The 24279-nt window shown below is 38.0% G+C and overlaps 4 protein-coding genes across 4 annotated transcripts; 3 read left to right on the top strand and 1 right to left on the bottom strand.

Annotated features, from left to right (window-relative positions):
* Window positions 1-933: 933 nt before the first annotated feature.
* On the top strand, window positions 934-2535 carry LOC132192047 (RING-H2 finger protein ATL74-like). The gene is made up of 2 exons (XM_059607235.1): window positions 934-1439; window positions 1553-2535. Exon 2 carries the CDS (start codon window positions 1814-1816, stop codon window positions 2381-2383), a length of 570 nt encoding a protein of 189 aa, XP_059463218.1. The 5' UTR covers window positions 934-1439; window positions 1553-1813; the 3' UTR covers window positions 2384-2535.
* Window positions 2536-4043: 1508 nt separating this feature from the next.
* On the top strand, window positions 4044-5571 carry LOC132162513 (uncharacterized). Its single transcript, XM_059572745.1, has 3 exons — window positions 4044-4426; window positions 4566-4833; window positions 4938-5571. The coding sequence occupies exons 1-3, from the start codon at window positions 4085-4087 to the stop codon at window positions 4988-4990; spliced, it is 663 nt and encodes a 220-aa protein (XP_059428728.1). The 5' UTR covers window positions 4044-4084; the 3' UTR covers window positions 4991-5571.
* A 3507-nt stretch (window positions 5572-9078) lies between these two features.
* Window positions 9079-13461, top strand: LOC132161938 (probable serine/threonine-protein kinase PBL1). The gene is made up of 5 exons (XM_059572162.1): window positions 9079-9289; window positions 10325-10991; window positions 11666-11923; window positions 12305-12424; window positions 12591-13461. Exons 1-5 carry the CDS (start codon window positions 9270-9272, stop codon window positions 13221-13223), a joined length of 1698 nt encoding a protein of 565 aa, XP_059428145.1. The 5' UTR covers window positions 9079-9269; the 3' UTR covers window positions 13224-13461.
* Window positions 13462-15497: 2036 nt separating this feature from the next.
* LOC132191807 (B3 domain-containing transcription repressor VAL2) lies at window positions 15498-22669 on the bottom strand. Its single transcript, XM_059606911.1, has 12 exons — window positions 22047-22669; window positions 21646-21727; window positions 21433-21534; window positions 20197-20852; window positions 19966-20062; window positions 19693-19867; window positions 18984-19060; window positions 18483-18908; window positions 17941-17990; window positions 17558-17671; window positions 17399-17466; window positions 15498-16659 (listed from the first exon to the last, which is right to left on the bottom strand). The coding sequence occupies exons 1-12, from the start codon at window positions 22157-22159 to the stop codon at window positions 15881-15883; spliced, it is 2739 nt and encodes a 912-aa protein (XP_059462894.1). The 5' UTR covers window positions 22160-22669; the 3' UTR covers window positions 15498-15880.
* Between the last annotated feature and the right edge of the window lie 1610 nt (window positions 22670-24279).

The following is a 24279-nucleotide window of genomic DNA, read 5'->3' on the forward strand; positions in this document are numbered from 1 at the left end:
TATATGCATGGTGCCCCCTCCTCTTTTATTGCAAATCAAAATTCCTGCCAAATTCATCTTAAAGTGTGATGGGGTTGAGAAAAGAAAGCCTTTCACCTGTTTGGTTAAGTGGGTCTCATTATAATCTCTCTTAACTGGGAGAATGCTTCATAAAGTAGACTAGGTTGTATTTGAGTTTATGAGAAAAATAGGTGTTGAAACTATTATTTGAAAACGGGTTTGGACGAATTGATTAATGTGGAGATCCAGAAAAGGTTCGTTCGGTAATTTGTTTGCTACTCGTCCGAACAAGTAATCAGCTAGCTAGGACCAGTGGTTCACTAGCTCGAGAGGAGTCCAACCCAAACAAGGATCGATTTCATGATTTTCATTATTGTTATTGCATTCTCGTCCAAACGAGTAAGTATGCTCGTTCAAATGAGATCACAACATATCTACAAACCGACTTACTTTCAGTGTTTTAATAATCTTAACAGTCTAACTAATATAAACACTTGTTATAAACCGCTTATAAACGGCTTTGGCCACAATGTTTTTACTAATATTATTTATTGGGTTTTCAATAAAAAAACACCTGATGAATGATTTTCTATCTATTTTTCCTTGAATTCTTAATTTCTTCTTGATTTCAAGAAAAATTGTGAATATAATATTGTTTGTTTTGTGATCCACTACACTCACGCTGCATCACTGCAGTCAGGTGGGGTCCACTTGCCCGATAGAATGATAGGAGCGCACGTGGTCCTGCACCCAACTGAGGGGGGTTTATACGTGTAATTGGAGTGGGCTTGATAGGATCATATATAGGACCACCCCTGCCTTCCATACCAACAAAAAGGAAACAATAAGCTAAACTTTGGGCGACCTTAGGTAACCAGTAAAGGGGGAAAAGGTAGAGAGATATTTTTTTTTTTTTTTTTTTTTCTAAGCAGGTAGGGAGATATTTATGTAGGCGATGATGATGATGATGATTATATATATATTTTCTCTTTTCTTAACTACGATATATATCTACCCACTCTGATCTCAAAAGTAAAGTATGACCAAATCAGATAGTTGCAGCAAAGCTTCCACTATGCTTCAATCTGCATCGATCTTAACACACACCCATCGCACAACTCATTGGTGAAAAAAACCATGCAGATATTCCTCCGGCCTTGCCCATGTTACATCTGTACGACCAAAGGGATTTTGGAAGGATTCGACAACAAGTTTTAGCATTATTATATGTTGAACTTTTTTTATTTTTAACCTTAACTAGGTAGGCAAAGGTGCTCACTCACTCCAGTTAGATCTTGGTCTGATATTTGTATCTCCTTGTCAAGGTGTATATATTAGCCTTCCCCTTACATCCTGCGCCATATAGAAGAAGAGTACTTCTGGTCCATCTGGGTCGCCGGCGACGATTAATTGGATTTCATAGCAGAAGAAAGGGTCAGGTAAGAATGAAATTAGCTTGAAAGAAATTTTCTGTTCCAATCTCAATCATCTTTTTGGCATGACAATAGTAAAGAGGACCATTTCTGATTAAGAAGCTGGAATAATGTTGCAGTGAGACGGTCCCCCAATTCGGATAACAGTCGTCCACACAGACAATTTACCAAGTCTTTTTGCCTTATCTCAGAGACAAAGAAGATGCTCCTTCTATGTCCCTTTCTAGCTGGAATCTTGACAACATTACTGTAAACAAAGAACTGCCACCACCTTTCTGTTTTAGCCAAAATAGAAACCCTTTCACTTTGTCTCTCTTCTACTAAACCCTTTGGAAAAAAAAAAAAACCATCTTTTTTGTTTTTTGTAATAGATAGTGGATATGCATCGCCGCCTGCTGGATACAGATCAGCTGAATTTGCCACCGGACAATGGGAACAGGACGCGTGACAGCTCGTACATCAGCGAGACCAACTTTGACACCAACATGGTGATCATATTGGCGGCCTTGCTGTGTGCGCTGATATGCGCGCTTGGGCTGAACTCGATCGTGCGCTGCGCCTTGCGTTGTAGCCGAAGGTTTGCGTTGGAGACCGCCGAGCAAACGGCCGCGAGACTAGCTGCCACGGGCCTCAAGAAGCGCGATTTGCGTCAGATTCCCGTGGCGGTTTATGGGTCCGGCGTGAACATTAAGGCCACCGAGTGCCCAATTTGTCTCGGGGAATTCGAAGACGGTGAGAAGGTTCGGGTGCTGCCAAAATGCAATCACGGGTTCCATGTGAGGTGCATAGACACATGGCTTCTGTCACATTCATCCTGCCCAAACTGTCGGCACTCTCTGCTTGACCACCCAACAAGCACTTCAGGTGCAAATCAACAAGTTCGCCAAGCAGAGTCATCTGGAAATGGGTCTGCAGCCACGCAAGGCAGCGTTGTCATTGTGGTTAACTAGGAAAGTTAGGGCTGTCAATTGGGCAGAGATCTATCACTGTTAGTAGTAGTAGTCCACTGTTAAATTGTGCTGCAAGCCTGCAACCATGGTGTATATTGATGAGGTTTTTTTTGGAGGCTAAATTGCAGATGCTATGAGGTTTTTTGTTTGGATTTTTAGTGCATCCTCTAAAGAAATGGATTCTGTAGTGGTAGCAGTCTTATGAGTTTATGTCACCCAATTTTCAATCATATTTTGCATGTGGGAAGTTCACCAGTGCATGTGCAGCACGAATTGCTCGGAAACAAAGAAAATAATCTGCACTCTGCAGCAAGAATTATATGGGTTTATCATGATTATGATAATAAGGTGGGTGCATTAGACTAATTTAAGGTTTCTTCCTACATTGTTATCTTTATGCAAAGCCCTCAATCTCATGATGTACGGTAACCAAGTGGTATCCGTACAGACCCTGCAGTTGGTCGATGTGGGGCTTTAATTATTCTGTTTAGTTGTAGAAAAAATGAGGGAAAGTGCCAAGGTATCGGTCTTTCCTATGCTCCCATCTCACAGCCGATGAGGTCGTATCAGCCCAATAAAATAAAAAGATGTAGTATTTAGTTTAATTATATTAATCGGTCACATTTATGACAACTATTTTCAATTTCACACATGTCTACTCGACACGTCCTATACCGTCCATGTGAGTTTCCACGTGGCAAGCCATGATTAAGTAATTGCTAAGTTGAAGTAGCAAACTAGAGCTTTAGATTAAGTTATTAACCCCCTAAATATCTCAGTTATTCCGATCACTACCTTCGGATTTCAACTTCAAGGAAAGAGAATGTGTAGATCGCATATGATGGGTTAGATCTCATTCCAAAAGCATCATTAAACAATGGAGCTTGGACCACCCACCATCAATTGGAGAGATAGCATTGAATTTCGGTAACAAGTTGGGACTTGTGGGAGGAAAAGACTCTTTTTTGTCATCCTTCTAATGCCCCAGTTGCACGAGGGTTAGGTGGATTACCTGCCTCATAAATTCATATTATAATTATAAAAGGTCATATTATAATTATGAGAGGAATGCTTAACTCCTATTCATCTATGTTATGCTGGTATGACAGTGCTTATTAACTCTTGAATTAGTCTTTATTAAAAAAGAAAAAGAAAAAATTCAAAAGTTGATAGGCACTGCCATATCAACGTAATTGAATAAAAGTTAAGTATTTAAAATTACTTGTAATTACAAATTGTTAAACATTAGATCTTTTTAAGCTTTGAATAATGTACATACCTATCTTCTATCTTACTCACATGCTATAAGTTGATGTGACAGTTCTTATAAACCATTAGATCAGTCTTTATTATAAAAATAAAAATAAAGTTGAAGGGCTAATGAGCATTACCAAATAAATGGTATAGAACAAATTCATGAGTAAATGGCTAAATGCGCAATTACATACCATTTCCTTTCCTCAACGACCAAAACAGCTATTCTATTTAAGCGCTAACTGATAGAGTTCACATAAAGGATCTAAACTGTAAAAACTGCACGTGAATAAGAGACTCGAGTGTGTGAGAATGCCCACTAAACAATTCCTTTAATTCAAAATTCAGGGCAATATCTTTCGGCACTCAACGGCTAGTTCATCTTTGTCCCACCCACGTACAAATATTTAACCTATCCTGAATCCTCTGCTTTGCTGTTGGCTCACAATGCAAGCTGAAAAGCAGCAATCTTGGAAGATCTACATCCACGCCAAGGCCAAGAACTTCCATTTCAAACTCAAAGTCAGAGCAACAAATATCGTACCCACTTGGGAGTTCCATCGGTGCTCCGTTGTGCTAAAGCTGGGAAAATGCCTCCTCAAATTGAAATCCAACTGCGAAACAGCACTCATTCCCAGTAAAAAACAACCCAAAACCTTGAAATCCAAGTTCCTAGCACTTCTCAAGAAGTTCCGCTTTCGACGGTCCAAGAACCGAACCATTGGTTTCAAGCAGAAGTCAGATCTCTCAAACCCAGAAGACAATAGAATGGGATGGTTTGCTTACAAGGTACAATCTATGGCTTTCCTTCATAATATAGTCTGCAGCTTGTTCTATTTTTTGCAGTGGAAAAGATCCCCGGTTTAATCTTCCCCTGTTTCCCTGTATTGCTCAACTGATGGTAGTAGTTTTGTGCATATATTTGCAGGAACCAATCTGTTTGGGTTCCTTGTTTGCTGGGATTCTTGCATTTCTAGCTCAATCTATTAGCAACAAAGATCAGAGGGCAATTGTCATTCATGGCTCTGTTATCTCTTTATACCTTGGTTTATTGTTCAAGAAATATATGACAGGAAGAATCAGCAATTTCTTGGTACTTCTAGTGGCTTGTTCACTAGTACTTGAATTGGACACTTATTTAAGATTTGATTATATTCAGATGGCATGGGACTATCTTGTTTCCTCCGGATTGCCAGGTAAAGAAAATTTGTTTTTTCATTCTTTTATTATATGCATATTTTCCAATATACTTACGAATAACCACACGAATTTTTTAAGAAATAAATCACCATTTTTTCAGGTATTTTCAAGCTCTTATCAATCTTATGGGGTCCGGTAAGACAAAGTAACTGAACAAATCTGTTTTTTTTTTTTATCCCAGATTTGAAGGTGAGTTAAAACTGTCACATCAGCATTATAGAAAAGTTACGTAATAAGAACGTAATTTTTAACATTATTCTTTATTATAGGACTCTAACTAACGTAACACGTTCAACACGTTTTAGATTTAAGAATGAATCTCATTTTTATTGGGTACTCTTGACTCCATGGGGTACAAGTATTTCTTTTGAAGGTGGAGTCTTGCAAGCTACCAATGGTGACATGGTAGTGTTGTGGAAGGTAAAAAGAATTGGGGACCTTTATTTGTTAAGAGGAAAATGTTTTCCCTTAGAGTTTTGTTTTGGAGGAAACATGTTGAGGAGATTGTATATCAACAGGTTTGATGGAATTCAAACTAAGGTGCAGATTTGTTACATGTATGCAGCTTGAATTTCAACCATGTTTATGGTTGCAATTAATGCGCCTATTTGAATTTGGCCTTTGTTTTACCACCTCATTTTGCCGCCCAAGCTCTTCTTTCTTCCAATTTATTTGGTTCTCTGTTAGTAGGAGACTTTTGTGGATTGCCTGTTTTCTTGGCCACAAGTGATTGTAAGGGATTTGGAAGACAATATGCTTAAATTCGATTTGTTAATAAGGAAATCCAATAATCAAATCCAAATGAATGATATGAGAAATTTAGAAAATTATTTTAAAGCAAAACCTGGATATGATGGGTGGCTATGCTTGGAGACTGAAAATTCAGTTGGTGGAGTAGTATGAGAGAAAGAGAAAGTACGCGCGAAGAGACATACGACGGGATAAAGATATCCAATAATTTTATTATCTAGCAATTTAGACAACAAATATGAGAAAATTTTTATTGAGTTCACCTACTCGAACAAGTTTCAAACGGCCTACTCTCTTATTCGAGCAGATAAATCTCATACAGAATAAATGTCCGACTTGTACTAGCATTGATAAAGCCTTTTTTGTACTTTGTTTTGCTCCACCTCAGGAAATGAGCTCTCTCTTTAAGGTGCATGAAAAAAACTGATGGCACTAGAAGGAACCCAAGTCGGGGTTTTCTTGGGCCCTTTCTTTGGGTCTTGGTTTGAATATCCTTGGGTATTCAAATCTGGGCTGACCAGGCGAGACTTGATCTGGGCCATCGCTCATACCATAGCTCGTGCTAATGACTGCACGCAAAGCGCACTCATGGTTGAACAGTATAAAGTGCGAGATCAATGGGGCCCACAAGGACCCACTTTTGCTGTTGATGATGGGAATTCACCTCCACGCTTACATGGCGCGTGAAGGACACAACAACCACTTACCATAATGACAAAAATGTTGATGTCAGTGGGTCCTCCACAGGCTTTCAATGGCAACATCGCGGCCGTCGATCTCTCCGCCACGCGCAAATCAGACGGGTCAGATTCAGAGTCAAAGAGCTGTCTCGATAGGTCTCTTTGACCACACTGGAAACATGATTTAATTTTGATTTTAAATAAGTTTCCAAACTTTGACTGGGTTGTCACTTCAATCAAGGCGCTCTTCGTTGAAAATCGAGGTGCGCTAGTAATTTACCATTATGGGCATGGACAACTCTGATTTTTGGCTCTATATGCATACTCCTCAAATGTCCAAAATGTCCCTCTTGGGTCTACGAATTCAGTCTCTATATACTCTGTATGTATATATATATATAAAAATTTTAGGAGGTCCTCCTAAAATTTTGTGAATTATTCGTTGACAATTTTTTGTCATTCAATAAAAGCCAATTAAGTGTCCTGGAGATTTTTGGAGAGGAGTCTGGAATATTAGGGGCTCGTAAGTGGTGCAAATGTTCATCTGAAAGGCTTGTCTAAATATTCTTCCTACCAAAAGAAATCTTTACGGCGTCATATCATTGGGGATGACTTATGTCCAATATGTGGGAGGGAAGAAGAAACTCCGGTGCATATCCTGTGGACATGTCCTTCGGCGAGGGATGTGTGGCTAGAAAGCACCTGAAAACTCCAGAAATGTTCAAGCGATGTCGAAGATTTTAACACCTTGGTTACTAAGTTGATAGGACTGTTGGACAGCAATGACTTATAGCTCTTTGCGGTAGTGGCAATGCAAATTTGGTTCAGACAAAATGCTTTAGTTCATGGAGAAGTTTTGTCTTCACCTTCCTAGGTGCTTCGACAAGCATGGGAGCAGATTGAGGCTTATGAAACGGCAATGGCACTTCCAGTAAAGGATTTTGACCCTGAACACCCAGATATACAAAATACAACGCTACTATGGAAGGCCCCTCTGGGGGGATATGTAAAGCTTAATTGGGATACACCCGTGGATCGAGGGAATAAGAGAGTGGGTTTGGGAGTGGTGGCACGTAATCACAGGGGAGATGTGATGGCAATGTATTGTGATACAAAACCTTTCATTCAATATCCTTCTACAGTTAGGGGTGAAATAACGGTTGCGGTTAGCGATTAGTAGCTAAAACCGCTAACCGCAACTGCCTAGGTGGTTAGTAATTTTTACTAACCGCCTCCGCTAACCGGGTAGCGGTTAACCACTTTGGGATAACTGCTTTTTTCTAACTGCTTTTTTGACCAGTTTTGGGCTCACTTTAAACATTTTTTTTGCTCATTTTAAACGTTTTGTTTTTTTTGTTTTTTCCCCTTTCATGGCCATTTTAGCATTAAAAATTGTTCTATACCAAAATTTTGTTGGCCACCTTCTACAAATCTACACATAATATAATATACAAATAAAATTACAACAAAATCATCATTTCACTTGTAGTCTTATACATAAACTTAAACAAGTTCATAAACTCACACATAAAAATAAAATAAAATACAAACAAGTTCATAAACTCACACGCAACCAAAAAAACCAACATGGTTGAACTTGAAGCTTGAGGCCTATTTCAATCAATCAAAAAAAGTTCATAAACTCATGACTTATTGTTATTTATTATATATATATATATATATATATATATATATATATATAAAGCGGTTAGCGGATTTCCAAAACCCACTAACCGCTAATCGCAACTGCCTAGGCGGTTAGCGGTTTTTACTAACCGCTTTCAAAGCAATTAAACAGTTAGGCGGTTAACGGTTGTAGCGGTTAGACAGTTTTAAATTCCACCCCTACTTCTACAACAGAGGCTTTGGTAGTGAGAAGGGCAGTGCAAGTGGGATGCATTATGGCTTTGAACAAAATTATTTTGGAAGGCGATGCATGTGAGATTGTCCAGTTAATACGAAGTAGGGATGCATGGCGGGGGAAGCTTCCGAGCGATGGCAGACGCGAAGAACCAGCTGGAACAGTTTCAAGTGTGGCAGGTGGAGCACGTCCCTCATAGCGTCAATGAGGTGGTTAATAGTGTAGCACAATATGCACTACTTTTATCAACTGAGCAATTGTGGGCGGTAGATTTTCCTTCTAACATTATCCCACGTGTACTTGCTGAGCAAGACTCTATTTAATCAATATTATTGAGATTATAAAAAGAAAAAATAGTGTATAATAAGATGATGATTATCTATTTTTTATAAGCCAGTTTTCGATTAAATGGTTCGATTTGACTAGCTATATTTTTAAATTGGTATGTTTGATTATTCTATATTTGACTCTCAATATAGAGAATAATTTTCCTAATATATTATTCAAACAAATTTCATAAAAACAACAATCAAATGAGAAGTTTGTTGTTATCTTTCTTTTACGTTTTTTTATTTTTGGGTTAAAAGACATAGGAAAAGGAAAATGCAGACGCTCAAATAATAGTCAAATTATTCATAATTAAACCCAAATAATAGATATTGAGTGAACAAATTGGCTTAGTAATAAATATGAAATTCCATTATTTTCGTATATACCTATTTAGGCATACTAGTCAAGATGTACTCATTCAAAATCCAGCTTGTCGATGATTAGTAAAAAAAAAAATACCCAAGGGCATTCCAGGTCATTTTGAGGACAACAGCATTTTAAAAATAGGAAAATGGAAAGGGCATAAACGTCAAAAGGAGAATAAAGAAAACTATTTCTGTTGTGTATAGATGAATTATAATGGTACTTTAATGGTTTAATTAAATCTGGGTTTTGGGTAGGTTTGACCACTGCTTATTGGGCTCCATTCCGCTTTGGGACTCTCTCTCTCAAAAATCTCTAGGCTTTCAGCCTTCCCCCATCTGCTTTCTTTGACTTGTTGGGAGCTTTTTCCTTCATCAAATCAAGACCACAGATTCCAGTTCCATAATATTTTTTTGGCATCTCTCGATCTTCTACCGGAGGGAGTTTCATGTGCCTCCTATTTTCCAGGTTTGGTTCAGCTCCTTCGTTTTCTTCTGATCGGGATTCTCGGAAAAGTTCGGGGGTTTTTTTTTTTCTTAATTTTCTTTTTGGTAGAGATTTTGTCGAGAATTGGTGGCCCTGATTAACTGGGGTTGTTAAGGTTGTTGCTTGATTTTCCTTTTGGGTGTAAATGGGTGTGACTAATCGCTGTGATTTCAGGGACAGAGAATTATCCAATGATTTTATTTAGTTTTATTGACTGATTCTTTTTTTTTTGTTTTCCGAGTTGTGAAATAATGGGTATTTTTCCTTCTGGCAAGATTTGGGTTTTTATGGATCTGGGTTACTTTTTGGTCAAGTTTAATTGATGCTGATTCCTGGGGTTCTTGTATTTTGATGAAAAGAGCATCAGTGTATGTGATGTTTTAATTTTTGATCCTTTAGTAGCTGCAATTTAATACTGATATAGTTCATTACCAAGATATTATTGCCAAGTTGGCATTCTTGGATAGATTTGCGATTAGATGATGTGGGAGGGACTTGGAGGGTGGTCTTTCGCTCATTGATTAACATTTTAGTTGCAGAAAGGTTCACTGTATGGAAATGAATTATCAAATTTTAGGTGGGATATCATCCAAGCAAGCGATGAAAAGGTGGACCATGACCCACCCAAATTTTAGGTGGTGTTGTAGTAAGGGGAATTGAGATTGACACTGTCTACATAGGTTTCTTGAGATACATCTTTTGACAAATGACAATAACACTTGTGTAGAAGCATGTATGATGCATCTGTTTGAAATCTTCTATAAAAGGAAGGTGGAGGACTTAACTATTATGGTATTATCTTAGTTGGCAACTGGGCAATTTACTTTCCTTTTCGCTTTTAATGCTTTATTCATGTTGGGGTGATATTTGGCAATCCAATCTTATGAAATATTAGGGTGTGTGTCTACATGAATTATTGTCAAAGGTTGCTTTTTCTTTTTACTTCCTTGGTATTCATGAAGCTTGCGAAGTTTAAGACTTCAATTGATAGATATGCTCTTTTTTTCTTCTTTGCAGAAAGATAGACAACCTTATTAAAGAGTTTTTCCGTAAGATGGGGTGTTTCACGGTTTTGAAGAGTAAGAAGAAAAAGTCTGAGCAGACATTTTATATCAACCGTGCTAACCCTAAGGATCAAACACCTACAGTGTTGCCAGAACCCCAAATCCGAACCCGGACACTACAGTCTGCACCACCGAGTTTTAGGACCAGAGTGAAACCCATTCAGCCAGTTAACAAAGTCACCAACAATAGAACACGTGCATTATCTGCCCCATCGTCTCTTGATGCCGCAGAGCAAGATGCTCTTTCATCAGTTGAATTTGAAGAACAGGAAGACTCGAGGTACCGAACTGGATCAATAAAGGAACAACGGTCCCCGAGTCCACAACCTCTTCCTCTCCCATCACCTCAGTGTGCTGCTGCATTGAAGACTACAGGAAGCTTTAAGTCAGGAACTGGTAGTGGGCCTCTCTACGCTTCTGGACCATTGCCATTGCCTCCTACAGGAGCACTCCGAAACTTTTCATATGAAGAAGTTGCTGCGGCTTGCTACCATTTCTCTTCAGACAGATGTGTTTCAGAAGGTCTTTCCTCCATTATATATAGAGCTTCTTTTGGGGATGATGCTTCTAGTTCAAAGAAGTTTGAAGCAACTGTTACTCGCCTTCACCCATCTACTCAGGTATTACATACATATAACGGTTTTTAGGGTGATCAGACTGAATCTTTTTTCATCTTCTTGGTATCTCCCTCACTGATAATCTTTGGCACTTAAACATGAATAACTTTTTATAAATTGGTTGAACTGTCATCATTTTGTTATTTTTGGCAGCAAAATTTGTTGTTTCGCTACCCCACAAAATTGTTTTTGTTTTTGCACCCCATTTTTAGATTCCCCAGGTGATCGTAAATATGCTGTATATGTTCATAGGCAAACATAACTAAGAACTTGAGACCACTCCTCTTTGGAGTTCAGGATATCTCTAAGTTGGTGTGAAAAGCAGTACAGATTCTGTAAGTGGAGATTCACTCATCCGTGAGTCATGCTGTTGGGTTGAAAGGCAGCTTAACTGCCTTTCTTTAAGCATACGCGCTTCCTTTCTCCACAATCCTTACATGGTGTGCATGCTTAAATGTATATTCCAAACTTTATGGCAGGGAACATTGTCATGTATTAGAAGTGTTGCTGATTGTATATTTTACTAGTTCACCCTCTTTAAGTGTCAAGAGTGAAATGAAATACAACTTATGGCTTCACTTACGTTGGAGACTTTATGAATTCGATCACTTTGCATTCTAAATATTAGAAATGCTTGACCGCATTGTAATATTGTCACTGTGTTGGTGTTCCTCCAGGGGTTGAAGGAGTTTATAAATGAGGTGAACACAATTGCATCTTTGCATCATCCAAATCTTTGTAAATTGCTTGGTTACCATGCACGTGAAGGTACAGAACAAAGAATGTTGATATACGAGAGGCTCTTTCATGGAAGCTTGGACCGGCTATTATATGGGAGGTCGGACGGGCCCCCCATTGATTGGAATACAAGAATGAAAATTGCTATATGTGCTGCACAAGGTCTTACTTTCTTGCATGAAGAAGGGCCTTTCCAGGTAATCAGAACTTGTCTGCGTTATTGTTTTATAATTAATGAAATTGGTTGCAGCTATTTGTGCTGCCTTATGTAGTCATGCTGAGCAGTTATGGAGTAGCATATTTTTTGTATTGAGAAGAGGATAATGTCTATTTGATGTTTACCCTAGGCTGTTAGTTTCCTTTTATATGATTGAAATACCAATGTTATCCATTCCATCGTGTAGATGTTATGGGCTAATAGTGAAACACAGTCGATGTTTGGGACAATATTAATTTTTTTTGGACAAGAAAATTGGAGAAGATGTGCTTGAAATGATCAAGAATTATTATTCAAGTCTTTTGTTCCTTAAGTGTAGTAATTCTTCTGTGTTTACTGAAAGCTCCCCTTGTATTTACAGGCGATGTACAATGAATTTTCAACTGCCAACATACAGATTGACAAAGATTTTCGCGCGAAGCTCTCAGGATATGGTTGTGTTGGCCACATTCCTGAGATAGAGATCTCTAATAATTCAGTGGTGAGTTCTTTTACATTGCTTAGTGATGATGTTCCTTTTCTGACTAAGTTGATCTTATTTCTGCTAAACTTGAAGTCCGACTCAGTGCGTAATAATACATGCTCTTTTTAACATGATCCACTTGTGTCAATGGGTTGATTAGCATTCATTTTACTCATGTTTACAGGCAGTGGCAAACCTTTCAGTGGAGACAGTTGAGGAAGGACGGCTCACTCCCAAAAGCAATGTTTGGAGTTTTGGAATAGTTCTTCTAGAACTACTTACTGGCCGGAAGAATCTTGACAGTCGTCATCCTAAGGAAGAGAGGAATTTGGTTAAATGGAGCCGGCCTTTCCTGGCAGATGACTGTCGAATCTCACTGATCATGGATCCTCATTTAAAAGGCCGTTTCCCAGCCAAAGCAGCCAAGATAGTAGCTGATATTGCACAAGGATGTCTTCAGAAGGACCCCTCAGACAGACCTACCATGAGAACTGTTGTTGACAATCTCAAAATCATACAAGACATGAAGTATTCCTGTCGTTTTCCTCTGCAAGAACCAGCAACCGTTGCAGGAAAAAGGATGTCAAAGTCACCGAGTCTAAATGGAATCATTACTCCAGCTCCAAGGTTAAGTTTCTCACCATCACCACCATCAAGAGCCCGACCATCTGTTTCTCCTACTAGACGACCTGCCTTGCCGTTGTCTCTTCCTCCGCGTGCTTGTTCCTCCACCCTCTCTTTGGAGGAGCTTGAACGGCAGGAAAGCCGGAAATCATCATCGTCAACTGTGCGGAGAGCTAGTGTTGAGGGTTTTTGATTTTGTCTATAATGTGCATTTTTTTACAATTTTTTTTTTTTTTTTGGTGCTTTTTTTTTTTTGGTGATTCAACACAATATATAGAAGATAAACATGTGGTTCTTCCACGCTCCATCCCTCAAGATCATCAAAGAGAGGATGTTCTTTTGTAGATAGTACAAGCCCGGTTGGACCGGGTTCAATTAGTTTCGCTTAATCCAGAATGCCATCTATATATGGGAATTTGCATGTTCCTTTACCTTCCCCTCCTATGTATGTGGTACATATATTCTTAGAGATACGCATTACAGGAATGTGTATTGGAAATCTTACTCCATGTCAGCAGAATCTCTTCCTATTTCCATGACTGTTTCTTTTATCCTGCAGCTGGTGCTTCCCAATGTTTATATGGCTTTTGCATGGCTGCCAAATTTGTACAATGTAGCAAGCAATGCCTTGGGAAAATTGCCCTCCATTGAATGCATGTATGGGAGGAGGCCTATTTTGTCGTCCAAGTTGGTTGAGCAAAAGTCATACTGTGGCCATGTGTGAATTTTATTGATTCTTCTTTCCTGCCAAGATTGAATTCAACCAAGGCATATAGTCAAATTTGGAAACTTATAATTGAAAGTTTGAAAAGTAGGGTAGGATTGATTAGTACTTATTTTCCTTTTGGGCCGCATAAATAACGTGGAATATTTAATTGGAATAAATAAAGAAGGGTAATAACTCTTTACAATGTGGTGTCTAAATTGCTAAAGATTTCAATCCAAGTTGTAGAGTACAAGTTCAAATTTAATATTGTTTTGGTATTATATTAAATCATGTGAATAAAAATATCCATCAAATAATATGAGTCTTACTACCTACCCAATACCCACGGGAAGGGGGGGATCCCTTGGGACTATGAGAAGCAATGTCCAGATTAAGCCCCTAAATAATGATTAATAACATTATCAGTTCATTATGGATGGGTGCAGGCCCTCCTTCTAATGTGTCGGAGACGAGAGACGACCATGTCAATCTCATCCAAATGATAGTCTTTGGTGATGATTTCAAAACAACCTTCGTCGATCATGGTTTCAAGACGGCCATCCATTAGTTTTATTTCTATTCACATGTATTTTGGGTCAAGCTGCCAATTTGCGGTTTTAAAAAAATTGTATTTTATCCCACGAAACAACTGTTAAAGGGTCCATATTTATTCTCTTGCCAACAATGGTGGATCATTGCTTTGGTTGAGTGAGTCTAGAAATCGAATATTTTTATTTCATAATTATCTTATGATGTAGACACAACGGTTTTAATCTAATCTTTAAATCAATCATTGTTAATAGAGAAAAAAAAAATGCTAAAAAATTTAAATTTGTAAATATTAGAGTAATGCTATATAGAGTAATATTATATACTCAACTCTTATCTTACTCTAATACAATTGGATTGATGTAGTAGTGCCCATAAGCCCTTAGATCAACCTTTACTAAAAAAATAAAAAATCTAAGGGCTGATGGGTACCGCTAGATCAATCAAGTTGTATGAAAGTGGACCGAGAGTTGCGCATTTAACATTACTCTAGACATTAACATGAGTAACGCTAAATATTATACTTCTATGTAACTGGGTTAATATTATTTTTTTTTTTATCTTACTAAAAAAATAAAAATAAAAAATAAAAAATCTAAATATTAATAAATATTGTTACATTATAAGCGCTATCTATGTATTTGAATGTGTCTGTTTGGTGCAGATTTGTTTTTAAACCTGATGAATAATCATGGGTTAATGAATGTTTTGTTATGGTTAATTGGTATGTTGTTGACGTATGTAACTTTAGCTTCAGTTATGATTTGCTTTTAGAACTCTTGCTTGCGATCTTTTATCAATAAATGAGTATAGAATTTTTTCCCTTAAAAAAAAAAAAAAAATACTACCATGTTAACACAGTTGATATTTGCATTAGAAATGATTGCTTTGGATTTAAAAAATCTGTTGGAGCCAGTTAAGGCAGCGACCAAGACCAAGAGCTGGTCCTCCGCCCAAAGTATAGTTGTTGGATAAAACAAGAAAAGTTCTAATTATGGGAGGAGGTGGAGGGACAAAATTTTTTTTTCAGAATTGGGTTGGAGATTTTTTTTTTAAAAAAACTGATCTATTAAATTGACATTTGTCTTTATAACATTCGAAATGTCACCCTCTTTTTTAATCCTATTAAAATTACATGTGAAAATAGGATAAATGTCAATTTAATAGACTGAGTTAACTAAATTTTCTCCGACCCAATTTGAAAGAAAACACTACGAGAAAGCCTCTGTATACAACTCATCAAAATTTTTTAAAAGAATTATGTGTATATATTACAAATTATATAAGAAAAGAAAATGCACATCCACCCACTGAACAAAAGAAACATATTGCAAACCGGAGGAAGAGCTATAAATTACTGAGTATCCGACAGGCAAGCAACAAAAATAAAAGGTTCGAAAAGAAACGGAAGCTTCAGAGAAATGCTATATACCACACATTTATCACACTTTGCTGATGTGGCTGCCAATCAGTCCTTGAATTTATTTGTTATTTTTGTGAAAAAAGAACTGATCCAATGACTAATTAGCAATGCCACATCAACAAAGTGAAATAAAAATGCCATAAAAGTATGAGGTATAGCACTACTTGAAACTTCATGATTGCGCATCAGTTTGGCTTTGATCTGGTCCACAGTACTCTTCGCCCCCACCTTCTCGCTCTTGAACAGCAGATAAACAGCAATCATTAAATTGTCCCTCATTCTCATTTGTGGGTTGTGGCGGAACATGTGATGCTGAACTTGCTTGTTGCTCAGTGATCAAGCTTGTAAGACCATTCTGCTTCAGATATGTCTCCAGGGGAAGGCTTGCTATTTCAAGAAGACCTATCATGCTCACACGTTTTGATCCCATTTGCAGTTCTTCCTCGCGTTGAGGATGGCAATTCAAGTCTAATTGTCCCTTGCCAGTTTCAGCCAATTTGCTTGGGCTCTTGGATTCTAACTCATTTCCTGACCTAGTTTCATTCTCTGAAGGATCAATGTGCGATGATGCATGCCTAGAATTGCTGTCTACTTCTGCTTCATCCCTAGAGCCCCATGTATGCTGATTTCTCTGGGCGATCTCTGCTTCCCGCTCTGATTGACGTTTTTTTTTGCGCATCATTAGGGTTTTAAAGCGGCGTTTAACTGTCATGCACACATTGCATGTACATGTAGGCTTGTGCTTGCCCTTCCCACTAGGGGGCTGGATGCACACAATGCAGGTGCAGCCAGGACGATGTCTGGGGTGTTTCGTTGTGGTAGCAACTGATGGAGTGCTTGGGTCACTGGCACCGTCTCCTAGAATGGCAGCATTAGCCAAAGCATCCAGGCCAGAAGATTCATGCCCCTGGTTTGGCCTATGGCTTGTTACTATTCTCCTTTTCTTGAATTCTATGAAACAGTAAGGTATAATCAATATCAACAATTTTTCAAAATTTAATGAGGTAGAATATGCACTAAAAATCACTTTGATTGACTATATAAATGTAACAACTTTTGAGCAGCCAATCTTTGTGCATTCTATATGTATGTACTCATGTGCATAGATCAGTTGATTAATAAATGAGACCAACCCAAAAGTGAGTGCACGTGCCATCCTTGCAAACACCCATCTATGATTCTATGCTAGATTTTCATATCTTCCAAATTCCATACCCGTCTTTGGTAGATTTTCGTATCTTCCAAATTCCACGCGCTAATGTGGCCATGTATCTGTATTTCCAAAGCATGGCTTAAAGCTTCCCTTGTTGAAGTCCAACCAATCGAAGCTTAAAGCTTGACCTTTGTGGACTGGCACAAGCATGTTATACCAAATGTGTGAGCCAGACTCATTCTAGGTTGTCCAATTTCAGGATAAAGGAGGCCAGTAAGCATTTATGCTCTTTTCTATTCTAAAGACCACAGAAGTGACAGACCAATGTAGAGACTTTCGTTTTCTTTTCTTTCTAATTTATGGGGTGAAGAGATACACTGCTACATTTCTGTGAGACTATGAACCTTACAGGGGATGATACCCTTAGACAAATTAAACTATTAAATAGATGGAAAAACCATTTTCTTAGTGGACAAGGCAGCAGTGATTATCTAATCTTTACAACTAAATTAAGGGGCACAGAATCTGGCATCATACCTTTGTTCAGTCTGAGAAGATGTTCCAGTTCCCTGGGGTTCAATTCATCTGGTGCAGAACATGAACACCTGAGGACAAAAAAGGCGGAATCATAAAGACTTATTCAACTAGTTGTCATGATCAAATAAAACATAGAACAGAAAAAAAAGGCATATTTACCTGCTTTGGTCCCAATTATTGTCTGCACATGTCCACTTAGGAGGAAGAAGTACATCAACTGGCAACCTTCGCCATTTGGAGCAACTATCACACTGAGCCCATTGCTCTTGTCCCCTGAAGATCAAGCTTATTAATTTAAAATTAGATGGAGGAAATACAAATACCTTCAAAGCACAAGTAGTCGACACATATAATTGCATCAGGACAAGATAAGAGGCAAGGAAAAGGAAAAAGGTGCCCTTCTAAATCCTCAGTAGAAGTGGCACCATCATAGACTGGTGTACTTGGTGCCAGAACATTTAGCATGTCAAAGTGAGTTTCTAAATTCATTATTACACTATCCTCACATACCAAAACATTTGAATAGTCATACAAATCCTTACCCAGTTGAACGGGCAACGAAAATACTTCTTTTTCCGAAAACTGGAGGTTCCTGTTTGACAGACGTGTAATATATTAGATGTCACTCACAAAGTTTCATGAACAACGTAATAATTAGAATTTCTTGAAGTTTTAGATTGTTTGTACAGGGCTGGGGCAGATGTTGCGGATTTCTTTTTCTTTTTTTTTTGGTCCATGTGTTGGAGGCAGAGGCAAAATTTTAAATTTGTCCAACATATATTGTTATCATTTTTGAATTTGTTTTATGCTCTATGCTCCTGTTGCAAAGAGAGGTTGAAACATTGATAAGTATATAAGTTTAAATATAGAAATTCACAGCATCATACACCAGCAGCACCCTTGTCTGACAACCCATATTCATGAACACACATCAAAGATCAAGATTATAGAAGAATTTTCTTTAAAAATTAACTAGGGACATAAACTCACATAAATTGGAAAACGAGAAGATGCCAATAGCAATAAAAACTGAAGCAAAATTTATAACAATACATTAATTAAAATCTTCATTGAAATCACTCACATCATACTCCTCAAATTCGTGGTCCTCAATCATCACAATGCTTGGCTTAAGAGTGGGAGGTGGATAGAGCAAATCCTGTGCCTCTTCCCACGTAAGTTTCAGCTCCAGAGCATCTTGGCTATCAATGAGCAACCTCTTACTTTTGGACCCAATATTTCGTGCCCTTTTTCTTTCTGGCGCTAATACTGAAGGCAGCAGAAAGCCCTCCCTTGTCCTATCTTCATGCTTCTCAGACTTGTGCCAGCTAACATCACCAGCTGTTGAACTCAAGTGTTTGGACAGTGCATTTAAGTGGGGATCCGTGCTTCCCTTAGCTGACTGAAGAAGGCCAGAGTAACCACTTATTATAGGTAGGTTCTCAAAAACACCCGAAAACAATGTTTCACTTGAATGAGCGCCATTTGGAATGACAGATGGATAGTTGTCCTGTTTATTTAGTAATTTTTGTATCAATATTATATGATTGAGGTTGCTAACTTGAAAATGAGAGTGGCTTGTTACCTGAATTGCAACAGAGCTTGAAGCTTTCCGGAAGCCCATAATAAGTTTTCCTTCAGGATCCATACGGCTAAAAGTTACTGCAGCAAAACAAAATAAAACCACATTAGAAATACCAATATGCCTTCACATCCCAAAAGATAGTACAAATTAAAAATTAAAACCTACATAGTACAGTAAAAAGGGAGTAAGGAGGCAGGCATGAATAAGTCCCTTATCATGCAAGAGCAAATGATTGAAAGTATTCTCAAGCATTGGGAATGAAATTAATATTTCAGGGGTTTTTCTATTGCACTCAATTCCAACTTAAGCATTAATATGGAGAAGAAGAAAAAAGCTTCAGTAAGCAAACCATTACAGAAAGTTGGCAGCTGACTTAGCTGGCATAGTCTTTGGTCATAATACGAAATACCAGGAAGGAAGGGAAAGGCTATCCCATTAGTGCCAAGGGCCCAAGTGAACTCCGAAATGGACCCCACAAAACAAAAAGAAGCATACAGGAACAAGTTAAAGTACTAAAGAAATGCCTATATCATGATAAAGTTCAATTAAAGCAGTAGATCTTGGAAGCATATATTCAAGTTGCAAGAAAGAGGGGTTCAATGAACGGTAAAGAAATACATGGTTTTTTGCCAGATTACTTTATAAGGTACATCTATCCACTAAAAAGAAATATAAATCCAGATTTAAATCATGCAGGCATTAAGGATACCTGTATCTCCAGCTTGCAACTGCATTGACTGTATGCAGGGCGTTACCCCCTCCAAAACATACATTCTGCTGTTATTATTAGGCCAAAATCTGAACTGAAACACCCATTCTTTTCCCTTCACATCTTGAATCCTAAGAGGAAGGCCCTCTGGTTGAGAGATAGGAGGAAAATATGCCTGCATCGTGGTTAAAAGTAAAAAGTAAGCAATGATAATAACAGCAACGAGGACCATTAACAGCAGAAAGGCTAGGACAACTCAACAAGAAAACTTACTTCTGCACAGGCTTTTGGGAGAACCAAACGACCAATTCGACCTGCATCACTGGCACTCAGCATCTTTTCAAACAATGGCACAATTGTGGAATTCGAACTTGAAGATATCACGATTAAGGAAATCACTATCTGACTTTGTGAATAATTATCGATATTGTAAATGATTTAACATTCAGTGTCATGAAAACATAATTGTATACTTTCAATATATAAATGATGTAAGATGGATACTCTCCAGATATTTGCTGTAACTCTTGGTCTGTAATCCTTGGCCAATAGCGAGGAAGCAACTGATTCCTTCCCCGTCCTTCAGCAGGTGGCCTTGCAACACGTATCTGAGAAACCGCGCCAGCATTTGCCTCCAAACCTCCTGCAAGGGCTGACCTTGGGGGTTTTGGCAAAAGATGGCGAGACCTGGGCCCCTGTAGGAATGAAGAGGACATCTTGCTACTTTCCCTTTCATCGACAACAGCACTAGGAAGGGAATTTGAATTTCCTGGAGTACCCAGAGTCATACTCAAATTTGTATGTGGCAGTGATTCATATACATCTTTTGTTCCCATATTTGTGTTATACATGTCTGATTTGGTGGTATTGGACGATCCATTGCATGCGTGACTAAAATTTGAGAATGTGCTTCCAATTTCTCCAACGGAAGGCAAAACTTCCTCCTGTTTCAATTTCCCAAATGACCCATTTGTGTCAGCATTCTGAGATTGAAGCAAGTGCCTGAGCCCATTACCCTCTGTATTATTGCTCAATTGCATAAGCTTCATTTTATCAATACTACTTCCATCCAGTTGGTCGTCCACAGAAGTGGAACGCAGTCCATTGACATTATCAGCTTTGGGTGTGCCAGATCCATTAGGCTTTTCATTGCTTGAAATCTGTGTGAATATGTTTTATAAGCATATCATTAATAGTCAAAACTACAAACGTTTACTTAAAAATTCAAACATTGCTCTTCAATAATCTAACATATGCAAGGAACAACCAACTTTATGACATAAGTGTCACAAATTCATTCAGTAATAGTAGCAGCATGTTGACTAGAAAGAAATTTGCTTTCCTTCACAATTGCTTCTTGCTATATTTGATGGTCCATTTTTCATTACCATTACAGAAGGATGCATACAGATGAGCATGCACCAATTTTCACCCACGGGAAAGATCACTTGGAAGATAAGATCATCTGAATGCACATTTCTTGGATAGAGTATGCCAAATCTAACATACAAAGGATAATACATATGCAGAAATTGGGAAATGATGTGGAGAAAATGAGCCCTAAAGCATTGGTATGAATTTCTATAAATTTCCCACTAAACTACGCATTTTCACGCCAATATGATGATAAGCTATAACAAGAAAGACCCAATCACTATATCACAAAATGCAATTCCAAAAGTACATGTGTCTATTATTTCCAACAGCACCATGAATCAATAGTATGTAAGTTAATCTTACAGGGACAATTCCTGAATTCTTCGTACAGTTTATACAGCTTACGCCACCACAATCAAGCAGCTCAAGAAGAGAACTGGAAGCGATGCACCCACAATGGAGACGCTGCAGATACCAAGAGTTGTTACTTTGCTAGTAAACCAAAGCATTATATCATATGAGGCTTGAAAACCCAAATACCAAGTTAGTAAAAAACTTTCGGGTTCTAAATCTTACCTTGCCACATAAAGCGCACTCCCTCCAACCAGATTCCTTTGAGTGAAACACGTCACAGAAAACCGATTGCTCATACGCAGACCTAAAAGTCCATCGTTTATATATTAAAGGAAGTCGATACTAATTTGTTCAATTATATAAAATTTATTCAAAATTTGTGATGCACATATATATATAGTATTTATATTTATGCACCCGCAATGAAATTAAATAAATTCATAATGTTGTGCAAACAAATTGTCCAAAAAAATAGAAATAGAGTCATAATCCACACAACACCAAAAATAGAAAGGAACAGAACACCGAAAATACAGAGTACATAATAAATATCGAATCTCAAACACCTCCTAATTAAGCGTGTCCGTAAAACTCTACACGAGATAGATAGATATAGAGATTACCTGCACTTATCACAGAGAAGAGCGAATTCGCCGGATCGCAGAGCCCACCCTTTTCCCCATTGAATCGACGTGGAGGCCTCGCACAGTACATTCATGCAAATCTTCGACGACATTTTCCCCAAAAACTATTCAGTCAATTCCACGATAATCAATCCAATCGGAGAAAAAGACCAAAACTAAAATCCCTAAATACTCATTTTCCAAGATTTCACCAATACAAGTGGTCGATTACGCGAAGAGAAACAGACTAAAATAGAGCTAGCCTTAATATGCTGCATATCTCTGTAAACGTAGCAAAACTACTTCACTATCGTATACGATTTGAGACAAAGAGACGGAGGGCCATCGTTCATCTAAGAGTCTGCTTTTTTTGATCAGTCCCCGACCTGTGGAGCTCCGATCGGGAAATTTGCGGGAATCGAGCCGGAGAGGTTTCTAGATCAGAGGTTTCAGATTTCGGCGACCAGAGAGCTGAACCGGCGAGTCGAGGTCTTGCCGGAGGAGGAGGAGGAGGAGGCGTGTGTGCATGCAAAGCAAAGCGCACGAAATGCATGCACGATGATGAGACTTCAAGGCACGGCCAACTCTCTCTCTCTCTCTCTCCCCCACTTCGCTTTCCCACACTTACCCCTTTGGTTTTTTCATTTTCTTTTTCTTTTTTCTCTTTATTAATGAGTCAAATTCAAATCATAATTGAGAGACCAAAAAGAATTGAAGGAAATAACCGAAATTGCCCTTGGAATGAACACGAAGAGCTCAGAGACAGCGAGTAGTTGTGTTTTATGTACAACCGCGAGTGAGGAAGTGTGGAAAATTGGACGGCAGGACAGCACCGTAAGATGCGCCACTAGACGCTTTTTTAGTCCCAATCGGATAATTGGCCTTCGCATGCAAAAAGAATCAGAGTTCGAAATGACTAGAATCTCCCCCGTGTGTTATCTACGGTTTACACTTTACACCACGCAAGTGTTGCGCAGGACTTCGTCCTTCCCGGTCCACGCCGTGTTGTGCATCGTCCAACCGAATTCTATTTAAGTGTGTTCTGTCAAGAATCAACTACTCATAGTCATGTTAGCGCAGAAAAAAAAAAAAAAAAAAAAAACCCTACTCATGTTAGCGTTGATTTAAGCTATTTATGACGTCATATACAAGTAGGTGCTGATGTTAGGTGCCCGCAGAATACGGTTAACTACCGTGTTGGAAAGAGAAACGCTAACCTACCTTTTAATTTAACTATTAACCACGATGTTATCCACCTAATGATTATTTTGCGAATAAACTAAAATTTTTCAGTAAATTCTTTAGATAAACATGTGAATTTTATATGTATTTTTAATAAGAAAGAGTATGTAATTCTTATATGCATTATTATAAGGGATAATTACTTTTTTCTCCTATTAATTACAACATATTTTTACTTTTTTTTTTTTTTTTTTTCATGAACTACTAATTATACCACCTGACCCCATGAATTACAATTTTGTATCCAAAATCTTATTCATTTAGTCAAAAGCGTTAACTCAGACGGTTAAAGTAACAATGCGTTGTAGTTCATGAAAGCAAAATAACATTGCGTTATAGCTCATGAGAGCAAAGTGACAGATTGACTGTCTGAATTAATGCATTTGACTGACGGAAGGGGTTTTGGGCACAAAATGGTAGTTCATGGAGTCGGGTGGTACAGTTGATAGTTCATGAGAAAAAATGAAAATGCTCTGTAGTTGATGGAGGAAAAATGTAATTACCCTTTATTCTAACAATTATGCATGTGTAAAACACCAATCAATTTGCACTTGTAAAATATAATAAATAAACAATAAAGACTGCCCGAGAGTATGGGCAAAAAAAAAACTCTAATGTTTAAGTTAGCAAAATAGTTTATTTGCAATTGCTTCTCATTAATTATGTATTATGAGATGTGTGATTCATTCTACAATAACTTTGATTGAAACCAGTTTACCTTTAAAGGCTTAGATCATGTTTGATATTGCAAAGGAAAGTAAAGTTTCTAAAGTTTTCGAAGTGTAATAAAAAATGACATTGAACATTTTTCAGCAGTTGGAAATTTTGCTGATAATTAAGTGAAATCGTGGCCGTTAGTTTATGGAAAATCTTGATTGATATTTCATATTTGGTGGATGTCAGCAGACCAATAAAAGATGGTAGTGCTTGAAGCATATCCTCGTTGATAAGTCATTTCTAGATCTCCACTTAGCTGCACATGCATAAATAG

This window comes from Corylus avellana, chromosome ca9 (assembly GCF_901000735.1).
Source record: "Corylus avellana chromosome ca9, CavTom2PMs-1.0".
In the NCBI taxonomy this organism is placed as follows: Eukaryota; Viridiplantae; Streptophyta; class Magnoliopsida; order Fagales; family Betulaceae; genus Corylus; species Corylus avellana.

Excerpts from the sequence above, each read along its gene's own strand:
- LOC132192047 (XM_059607235.1), top strand. The coding sequence starts at position 1,814 with ATGCATCGCCGCCTGCTGGATACAGATCAGCTGAATTTGCCACCGGAC.
- LOC132162513 (XM_059572745.1), top strand. The coding sequence starts at position 4,085 with ATGCAAGCTGAAAAGCAGCAATCTTGGAAGATCTACATCCACGCCAAG. Across the intron at positions 4,427-4,565 it reads TGGGATGGTTTGCTTACAAG|GAACCAATCTGTTTGGGTTC; the intron begins GTACAATCTATG and ends ATATATTTGCAG. Across the intron at positions 4,834-4,937 it reads TGTTTCCTCCGGATTGCCAG|GTATTTTCAAGCTCTTATCA; the intron begins GTAAAGAAAATT and ends CCATTTTTTCAG.
- LOC132161938 (XM_059572162.1), top strand. The coding sequence starts at position 9,270 with ATGTGCCTCCTATTTTCCAG. Across the intron at positions 10,992-11,665 it reads GCCTTCACCCATCTACTCAG|GGGTTGAAGGAGTTTATAAA; the intron begins GTATTACATACA and ends GTGTTCCTCCAG. Across the intron at positions 12,425-12,590 it reads AGATCTCTAATAATTCAGTG|GCAGTGGCAAACCTTTCAGT; the intron begins GTGAGTTCTTTT and ends TCATGTTTACAG.
- LOC132191807 (XM_059606911.1), bottom strand. The coding sequence starts at position 22,159 with ATGTCGTCGAAGATTTGCATGAATGTACTGTGCGAGGCCTCCACGTCG. Across the intron at positions 20,063-20,196 it reads TTACAGCAAATATCTGGAGA|TTCGAATTCCACAATTGTGC; the intron begins GTATCCATCTTA and ends GATATCTTCAAG. Across the intron at positions 17,467-17,557 it reads AATAATTGGGACCAAAGCAG|GTGTTCATGTTCTGCACCAG; the intron begins GTAAATATGCCT and ends TTTTGTCCTCAG.